General features: G+C 43.6%; 1 protein-coding gene across 1 annotated transcript in view; it reads left to right on the forward strand.

Annotated features, from left to right (window-relative positions):
- atxn2l (ataxin 2-like) overlaps positions 1-8,313 on the forward strand; it is a 30,261-nt gene extending 21,948 nt beyond the window's left edge. Inside the window, 4 exon segments of the mRNA XM_053338181.1 lie at positions 119-231; positions 1,255-1,434; positions 4,422-4,587; positions 7,834-8,313. Of these exon segments, the coding sequence (XP_053194156.1) occupies positions 119-231; positions 1,255-1,434; positions 4,422-4,587; positions 7,834-7,892 (518 nt within the window). The 3' untranslated portion in view covers positions 7,893-8,313.
- The last annotated feature ends 1,780 nt before the right edge of the window (positions 8,314-10,093 follow it).

Here is a 10,093-nt window from a genome sequence, read left to right on the forward strand (position 1 = left end):
TCCTTCTTTCCTTTCTTCTCTCCCTTCTCTCCTTCCTTCCTCCTCCCTTCCTTCCTTGACACGAGGACAACAGGAGGGTTAATAAGTGAAATCCTTTACTTTCTTTATTCTCTCTCAGCTCAGTCGTTCTCTCATCACTCGGGCTCCATCCATCATCCTCAGCCCTCCAGCACTCCCACCGGGAACCAGCCCCAACCGCAGCACACAGCACCCAGTCCAGGACACAATCAGGTGAGGGAGCTCCTCTACGTCACAGCGTTAAGCTCCAGCTGCTGTTTGAGTGTGTGTGTGTGTCTGTGTGTGTGTGTGTGTGTGTGTGTGTCTCTCTCTGTGTGTGTGTGTGTGTGTGTGTGTGTGTGTGTGTGTGTGTGTGTGTGTGTGTGTGTGTGTGTGTCTCTCTCTGTGTGTGTGTGTGTGTGTGTGTGTGTCTCTCTCTGTGTGTGTGTGTGTGTGTGTGTGTGTGTGTGTGTGTGTGTGTGTGTGTGTGTGTGTGTGTGTGTGTGTGTGTGTGTGTGTGTCTCTGTGTGTGTTTGTGTCTCTGTGTGTGTGTGTGTGTGTGTGTGTGTGTCTCTGTGTGTGTCTCTCTCTGTGTGTGGCTCTCTCTCTGTGTGTGTGTTTGTGTGTGTCTGTGTCTCTCTCTCTGTGTGTGTGTGTGTCTCTCTCTGTGTGTGTGTCTGTGTCTGTCTCTGTGTGTGTGTGTGTGTGTGTGTGTGTGTGTGTGTGTGTGTGTCTCTCTCTGTGTGTGTGTGTCTCTCTCTCTGTGTGTGTGTCTGTGTCTGTCTCTGTGTGTGTGTGTGTGTGTGTGTGTGTGTGTGTGTGTGTGTGTGTGTGTGTGTGTGTGTCTCTCTCTGTGTGTGTGTGTCTCTCTCTCTGTGTGTGTGTGTGTCTCTCTGTGTGTGTGTGTCTCTGTGTGTGTTTGTCTCTCTGTGTGTGTGTGTGTGTCTCTCTGTGTGTGTGTGTGTGTGTGTGTCTCTCTCTGTGTGTTTGAGTGTGTGTGTGTGTGTGTCTCTGTGTGTGTGTGTGTCTCTGTGTGTGTGTCTCTCTCTGTGTGTTTGAGTGTGTGTGTGTGTCTCTCTCTGTGTGTGTTTGTCTCTCTGTGTGTGTGTGTGTCTGTGTGTGTGTGTGTGTGTGTGTGTGTGTGTGTGTCTCTCTCTCTCTCTCTGTGTGTGTGTCTGTGTGTGTGTGTGTGTGTCTCTCTGTGTGTCTTGAGCGTGTTGAGAGTAACCCTCGCCTCTCTCTTGTTTCCCCTCTCAGTCGGGTCAGGCCGGTCCTCAGCCCCAGTCCATGTTCCACTCTGCAGGTCTGTCGGCTCCCACGCCTCCTAACATGCAGCCGGGCCACAGCTCCCCGCAGGCCTCCTACACCATGCAGGGCTACAGCCTCCCCACCCACCAGCTGCCCCACGGCTTCCCCTCCATCAGCCAGCTCACACAGGTGAACAAGTCTTTCTCATCCAGGATACTCTGATGTAGGGCTGAGCGATATATCGTTATCGTATCTATATCGAGATATGAACACTCAAGACATTAATAACGGAAAAGCAACGATATAAACGATATATTTCCCCCGCGCTCGCCCTGCTTGTACAGCTCGAGCAGTCTCCATAAACATTACTTTTAAGATTGCCCTTGAACGCACCACTACGGCCAGCCAACCACAAAGCTTATTTCATGCTTGCTGTTGATCGACAGCTGAAGCCAACCAATGACAAACATAGGAGGGTTGGAGTGAGGGAGACGTAGACTGAGACGCACACAGCCACACACACACACACACACACACACACACACACACACACACACACACACAGCCACACACACACACACACACACACACAGCCACACACACACACACACACACACACACACACACAGGACATTCACAGCCACACACACACACACACAGCCACACACACAGCCACACACACACACACACAGGACACACACACACAGCCACACACACACAGCCACACACACAGGACATTCACAGCCACACACACACACACACACACACACACACACACACACACACACAGCCACACACACAGGACATTCACAGCCACACACACACAGCCACACACACACACACAGCCACACACACACACACACAGCCACACACACACACACACAGCCACACACACAGCCACACACACACACACAGCCACACACACAGCCACACACACAGCCAGCCACACACACACACACACACACACACAGGACATTCACAGCGGGGAAATCGAAACGGAAGAAAAGAGACATGAGTGAGGAAGGTAATGCGGCCGGTGGCAGTGCAGAATCTCATTTTGTGCCTAAACATAAATCATCCTCCATTATTTGGAGGTATTTTGGATTTAGAAAGGATGATGTTGACCAGAGCGAGGTGTTGTGCAAGTCGTGCTTGGCTAAAATTGCGACGAAGCAAGGGAACACAACCAACTTGATTATTATTTATTATTGAGTGACTTTATGTTAATGTTGATGACTGGCAGTGAGTTCTAATCAATGAAACTGCACTCCTTTGTTTTCTCATGTTTTTATTTTTCTGAACTCGAACCCGTAGTCATATCGTATCGTATCGATATCGAGATATCTGGCATGAATATCGAGATATGAAATTTTGTCCATATCGTTCAGCCCTACTCTGATGTTGCTGCAGTGTAATCAGGGTGTTTGTCTCTGTGCCTCTCGCTCCCAACCCCGACCAGTCGAGGCAGATTGCCGCCCACTCAGAGTGTGAGAGTGCTGCTCATGTGGGAATGTTTCGGTCTCTTTAAATTAGAGATGAGCTCATTTTTTTCAGGGTCAACTAACCAACAACTAATCTAATATTCGCTGCATGCCGACATTCAAATGGGCTTTCAGCGAGCTTTAACTGCATAACTGCCTTCCCCCCTTCTTTCTCTCCTAAATTCCTTCCTCTTTTCGTCCTTACTCCTTTCCTTCCTCCTTTCCTTCCCCCTTCCTTCTCTCCTAAATTCCTCCCTCCCTCCCTCCTTACTCCTTTCCTTCCTTCCTTCCTTCCTTCCTTCCTTTCTCCTTTCCTTCCCCCCTTCTTTCTCTCCTAAATTCCTTCCTCTTTTCATCCTTACTCCTTTCCTTCCTTCCTTCCTTCCGTCCTTCCTTCCTCCCTTCCTTCTCTCCTAAATTCCTTCCTCTTTTCGTCCTTACTCCTTTCCTTCCTTCCTTCCTCCTTTCCTCCCTCCTTACTCCTTTCCTTCCTTCCTTCCTCCTTTCCTTCTCTCCTAAATTCCTTCCTCCTTTCCTTCCTCCCTCCCTCCCTCCTTACTCCCTTCCTCCTTTCCTTCCTCCCTTCCTTCTCTCCTAAATTCCTTCGTCCTTACACCCTTCCTTCCTTCCTCCCTCCCTCCCTCCTTACTCCTTTCCTTCCTTCCTCCCTCCCTTCTCCTCTGGGGGGCTTTCAACAAGCTTTAACTGCATAAACTTGTATTAATTTAAATGATAATCAGCCTTCATTTCTTTACAGAAACACATTAGTTAAAATAATAAATCTTACAGGTTTACAGACCCCTAAAAATATAACAGCATGGACTTTTTTCTCCCCGTCATAAACAACGCTGAGCATTTCCTTTACAATCATGTTAGCAATGAGAGACGTAACGTTAGTTTTCTCTTTGAGACTAGTTTGGTGATTAGCGTCAGGTCCGTCTCCCTCGGCAACCGTCACAGCAGACAGCAGCTTTTTGTCCATGTGAAGCCACCGTAGCTCAACTCTGCTCCACATATTTCACATCTGACAACATTAACCTTTACTTTCTGGAAGCTTTTAAACCACGCTGGACTTTTGTTTGGCTTCGTCTGCATCATGTTCCCTCCAGTCAGCTAGCTAGCAGGCTAACTTACTAGCTAGCAGGCTAACTTACTATCGAGTCAGCTAGCTAGCAGGCTAACTTACTACCAGTCAGCTAGCTAGCAGGCTAACTTACTAGCTAGCAGGCTAACTTACTATCGAGTCAGCTAGCTAGCAGGCTAACTTACTAACAGTCAGCTAGCTAGCAGGCTAACTTATTACCGAGTCAAAGTAGCCGAGAGCAGCAGGAAAAATTCACTCCGTGTTTCAGGTTCTACTTCAACGCAAGAAGCTGAAAGCTCCTCCTAGTGGCTGAAAGTCAAAATTGCTCTTCAGTAGTTGTTAATGAACCCAAATACTAGACTACACAGCTCAACTCTTCATTAAAGTTTTTCAATTAAAAAAAAAAAAAAAAAAAAGAAAAGCACAAAGGACGACTTTAGATCCTGCTCACAACTATTAGTTTATTCAGTTTTAATGACACATCCCTACTTTAAATTAAATTAAGGAGTCCGGTTTAGACCTGATCTATGTAAAAAAGTGCTTTGAGATTACTTTTGTTGTGATTTGGTGCTATATAAATAAAGATTGATTGATTGATTTGTCGTCCGCAGGCTCACGTCTCAGCAGGTATTTCAGGACCGCACCACTCCGCCGGCCACGGCCCGCCCGTCATGCTGCACTACGCCCCCCCGCAGCAGGGCGGCGGCTCCAACCCCCAGCACGGCCCGCCGCCCCAACAGGGAGCTCCACAACACTTCTACATCGGACACCCCCAAGGTAAAGTCAGAACCCGTCAACACCAGGCGGGGAGTTCTGGTCCTCTGAAATGAAATGAGGCCAACCAGGAAGTAACTTAGAGCTGCATTCTATCAAAAGGCCACCAGGGGGCGACCGTCTCTATACAAGTCAATGGAGAATTCACCAACTTCTCACTTGATTTCTAACCTCAGTAAACGTTTTCAAAATGTGTTTATGGTCTCAATCGCTAGTTTAAAGCCTTCTTCAATGCAGTATGATGTTCATTTGGGACATTTTGGCCTCCCTGATTTTATATGTGACGATAAAGCAGGGTATGCATTAGGGCGTGGCTACGTCCTGATTGACAGGTTGATTGACCAATGTCCTCGAGATCCAGCCCTCGTAACCATAGCAACCTCCACGCTCCGCCCATGGCTCTCGTTGTAGTCCGTAAATAGTGTTGTGTAAGATTCAGTTATTTGTAAAATCATAGTCTGAAGCTAGACTGACTAAAAACTGAACGACTCGTCTTTAGATGTGAGACGGTAGACATATGGGTGCTGTAAGTGAGACTCCCACTTTTTCCTTTTTAACCCTTAGATGCACAAGCTATGCAAACCCCCTCTAAGGGACAACATGGGTCAAAAATGACCCGTATTGACATACAGTGTTATTTCATGCATGGTTGAGTGTTTCTTTGCTATATTTTTGGAAATCAACTTATTTCATAATTTAATATTCAAAATATTCATTAAATATATTGTCTTTGAAAACCATAAATCATTATTTTTGTTTCTCCTTTTTTAATTAATGAACTAAAATAGCTTTTGTATTATTACATCAAGTTTACACACATGGGTCGAAAATGACCTGTGTATGCAGGTGTGATATTTTTCCTTAAAAATGACATACTATAATAATGATTGTGTCAAAAAACATTATTTTAGCAGTGATTTGGACCAAAGAATAACAGTTAATATTTGAAATGTTCATTTGTCACTTTGTCACACTCACATGTAGCATACACCATACAACCGATAACACTGGTTTTGAACTGTTAGTGCATCTGAAGTGTTACTGCAGTGAACTGTGGTGAATGCTGAACATATAAAATGAATGAATAAAAGAAAAGAAAACTGATCAAATAAACTCTTATGAGTAAGATGCAATATAGTACAGGTCTGTCAAACTCAAACACCCAGTGGGCCGAAATAAAAAAACTGGGTCCAAGTCGAGGGCGGGAAATATTCAATATTTATTATGAACTTTTACACATATTGAATCTGAAAATGTCCTAAAGCTTTAGCTTATTAGCTATTGCAATAATATTAATTCATTTGAATAGGCCTAAATATGAACTCACCCTTAATGTTACACACATATAAAATCTGAACTATTCGGGGAACTAACTGAACTAATCTGAATTATACTAACTAAATGGTGCATGCGACATATTGGCGGGCCAGTTCTGATAGACATTAGATATTATCTGGCTGGGGGGGTAAATAAAATTACACCACAGGCCAGATTTGGCCCCTGGGCCTTGAGTTTGACAGCTATGATCTAGCGCCTACATGCCTCACAAACGACAACGACATGTTTGTCCTCCTTGCACACAGGGCTGGTGCACTTAGAACACCAGATTAATGCTAGCTTTCGATCTTTGCTAGCTGGGCAGATCTTGCACCTCTTCCTCTTCACTTGGCCCTCCTGTGGCTGGGTGGTGGTTGCCCTGGTTAACCCACATCTTCCCATTGCCTCTGTGATATGGGTTTGGAGGTGGGGCATGCCCTCCATGCGCCTCCTCCAGCCTGATCTCTCAGAAATACGTGATGCGGTCACGACTTCTTAACACTGAATTCCGTGATGGGGACACGTAATGTGTCAAATTTACGTGTCCCAAACACGGAAACAATGCCACAGTAAAGTCAATGGGAATCCTCTTTCGTGGTGGACACACGGATTCCCCGGTTCAACTACGTCACGTAAATTTGACACATTACGTGTCCCCATCACGGAATTCAGTGTTAAGAAGTCGTGACCGCGTCACGTATTTCTGTGAGATCAGGCTGGCCTCCTCATGTGTGGCATGACCAGCTCTTTGCCCAGCTCCTTTATGAAGAGCCGCCATGCATTAGTCACACCACCCATGTAACCAGGTTGGTGTGCAGTGTAGTTGGTGAAGGCGTTGAGGGTGGCAACATCCAGCATATTGTGCCAGAGCACCATGGGCCACCTCCGTGTTCTCCGCTTGCAGGTGTACGTGCAAACCATTTGATCCATTGTGTCCACTCCAGATTTCGTGTGGTTGTAGGACTGGATCACTTCTGGCTTCCTTTTGACACTATGGTCATCTACTGCTGTGTCATTATGCATGGTGCTTAGTAGCACAACAGCCTTCCCCTTTTTCGGGACATAGCTCACCATCGTCATGTTGCCACAGAATCCAAATTCGGAGCTGTACTTCTACTTACATGAATCAGATGTGAAAAAAGCAGCCTGTTTTGTTCTGAGTGGAATGTGAAAAGTTGTCCAGTTGTTTAGTTCTGACAAGTGAAAAGTTGTCCACAGTAAAAATGTTCCTAACTGCAACCATTTTATGAATAAAAGTGACATGGGTCACTTTTGACCCATGTGTGTAAACTTGATGTAGTGATACAAAACCTATTTTAGTTCCAACATGTAAACAGAGAAAATGAAAAAAAAAATATTTATGGTAATCAAAAACAAGATATGTAATGAATACTTTGAAATATTAAATGATTAAATTAATATATTTTAAATTACATAGCAAAGAAACACAGCCATGCATGAAATAACATAGAAAATGAATACGGGTCATTTTTGACCCATGTTGCGCTTTAGAAGGGTAGTCGTACAAAAATGATTTTTATTAAAAAAGTAAAAAATTAAAAATGAAAATAAGAATTTGTGATGATCAAAAACAAGTTAGTTGAGGAATTCCTGGAATTCTGAATTGTGAAATTAATTTATTGCAAAGATATTTACGATTAAAACTCTGTCGGGTCACTTTTGACCCATCTTATGCATCAAAGGGTTAAGGACACATATTCTTCACATCTGCAGCTCTATATTAATATTCAGAGTCTCTACTGGAATATCTTTACATGATTTCCAGTTAAAAACTCTTTATTTATCTTCTACTGGTCCTTTATGGAGCCGCTCAGTTCAGCCTCTGTCTGTTAACAGGCCGGTTTTAAGTTCCTGTCTCTTTAAGGCATTAATTCAAACATATTTAGAAGAAGTTGTGTTTGTGTGTTCCAGCTCTTCAGGTCCAGGCTCATCACGCCCAACAGCTGTCCTTCCACCACTCTGCAAACTGAAGCTTCACGGCTGCGTTCGGGAAGCGGCTCCGAAAAACCTCCCAGCGTCCCGATCGACTTGTAACATTCCCACCTCCTGCCATCGCCATCAAATGATTAAAGCTCTTTACTTCTGCCCACTTCTTTTAAAAAAAAAAAATATTAAAAAAAAAAAAAAGCAGATGACCGCAGAAACATCTCTTATTGGATGTTTCTGTTTAGGGGAAAGTTTTCTGGATTTTAATATGTAAGTAGAGACAGTTTTTTTTTTGTTTTTTTGTTTTTACACATGGACACAAGCTGGACTGAGGACGATCACTGGTGGAAACTTTTGGACTGACGACAGTGGAAACATTGTTCTTTTCTCCCCCGTCCCGCCTCTCTTCTCCTCTTCTCCTTTTACAGACAAATAAAACAAATAAAACCACTGAAAAAAACAAAAAACAAAACAAAAAAAACAAAAAAAAACTGAACTCTGAACTTTTTTTATTCATTCCAAAGCAGAGACATCCCTGAATGTTTCACACATAACTTTTTATTTATCTCATTTTTTGGGGGGGTTACGATGTTCTGCAAACTTTTATAAAACTATATTATTACACAACTACTAAACTCTGACTTAACAAAGAGCTCAGGTTTATATCTATTCAAGTTTTTCTTACTGTAGAGCAGAGGTGTCAAACTCATTTTCATTCAAGGGCCACATACAGACCAATTTGATCTCATGTGGGCCGGATCATTGAAAGGAAGGAAATAATAAGGGAAGGAAGGAAAGACAGGCAAAAGGCAGAAGGGAAGAAAGGTAGGAAAGACAGACAGACGGAAGGAAGGACAGGAGGGAGGAAGAACAGAAGGAAGAAAGGGAGGAAAGAGATGGAAGGAAGAAAGGAAGGAAGGAGCAAACAAAGAAAGGACAGATGGAAAGAAGAAAGGGAGGAAGGACATATGGAAGGAAGAAAGGGAGGAGCAAACGAAGAAAGGACAGATGGAAGAAAGGGAGGAAGTATGGAAGGAAGGAAAAGAACACAGGAAGGAAAGTGGGCCGGATTGAACCCCTCGGCGGGCCGGTTCTGGCCCACGGGCCGCATGTTTGACCCCCCTGCTGTAGAGGATGAATGGCAGTAAAGAAGCAGGAAGAATATTTAATATTTTGTGGGGAAAAAAACATTTCTTTGCTTCATTCAGTTAGTTAAATAATCTTCCAGCACCTTCAGTTGGCATGTTTTATCTTTTGTTTGATTTGAAATGTAAAAATGAGCGTTTGTGGTTTTAAAGTACTGGAATTATTTCCTGATAGTGCGTCAATCCTCTCAGTCTGAGGAGAAATAGTTACCGTCACATTAAAGACTGTGTAAAGTGAATTCAGACATTTTCTTCCAAACACATTAAATAGGTCATACATGTATTTCTAAAAAGGTGTAAAAAGCATTTCAACCATTTAGATTTGAATTGTGGAGCTAGGATTAGCATAAACCCGCCCCTGCTGCTGTAGAGGTATAAATACATTCAGCACACACTACTACTACTACTACTACTACAGTTAGCCAGTTAGCTGAGTTAGCCACCGAGCTAGCCGCCATGCTAGCAGCTGAGTTAGCAGCAGAAAGCTCTCAGATGTAGCGTCCATGTTTCTGGTAGGGGTGGTGACTTTGATTGACAGGTGATACTTGGTAGGGGGCGGGGCTTCAGCGGACTCGGAGGCCACGCCCACAGCGTTTGGCAGCAGAGAAAGAGGCTGATTTTTACACAACTTTGAAACCTAATTTCACATATTTGGTGGGTTGGGTTAGGGTTAAGGTTTTATTTATTTTTTTAATCATTCACATTTGGCAGGGTGGTTAACAACACACTTTTCTGTTGTATGTCAAACTCAGAAAACATATTTATTCTTACTTTACACAAACTTTAACTGATTCTTATTCATCAAGTAGTAGGTCTGGTCTCTTCAGTAGTTCTTAGAAACCATCGATAAACATTTTAACTTAGATATAATATGTTGATCAATGAGCTTCAGAGGTTTTGGTTGATGGACTTTGTTAGCTTCAGCCAGGCTAGCCGTCCTTGAGCTAAGCTAAGATAATTAGCTCCTGTATTTTCCAAAAGGACAACACACTTTTTAAATATTTTATCTACTGTTGATTCATTATATTTCTAAACTCTTCATCATCACTCAACTCTTCGGCAGCGTGTCACATCAGAACGTGATAAAACTGCCGGTTTGA

This window comes from Scomber japonicus, chromosome 18 (assembly GCF_027409825.1).
Source record: "Scomber japonicus isolate fScoJap1 chromosome 18, fScoJap1.pri, whole genome shotgun sequence".
Taxonomy (NCBI): Eukaryota; Metazoa; Chordata; class Actinopteri; order Scombriformes; family Scombridae; genus Scomber; species Scomber japonicus.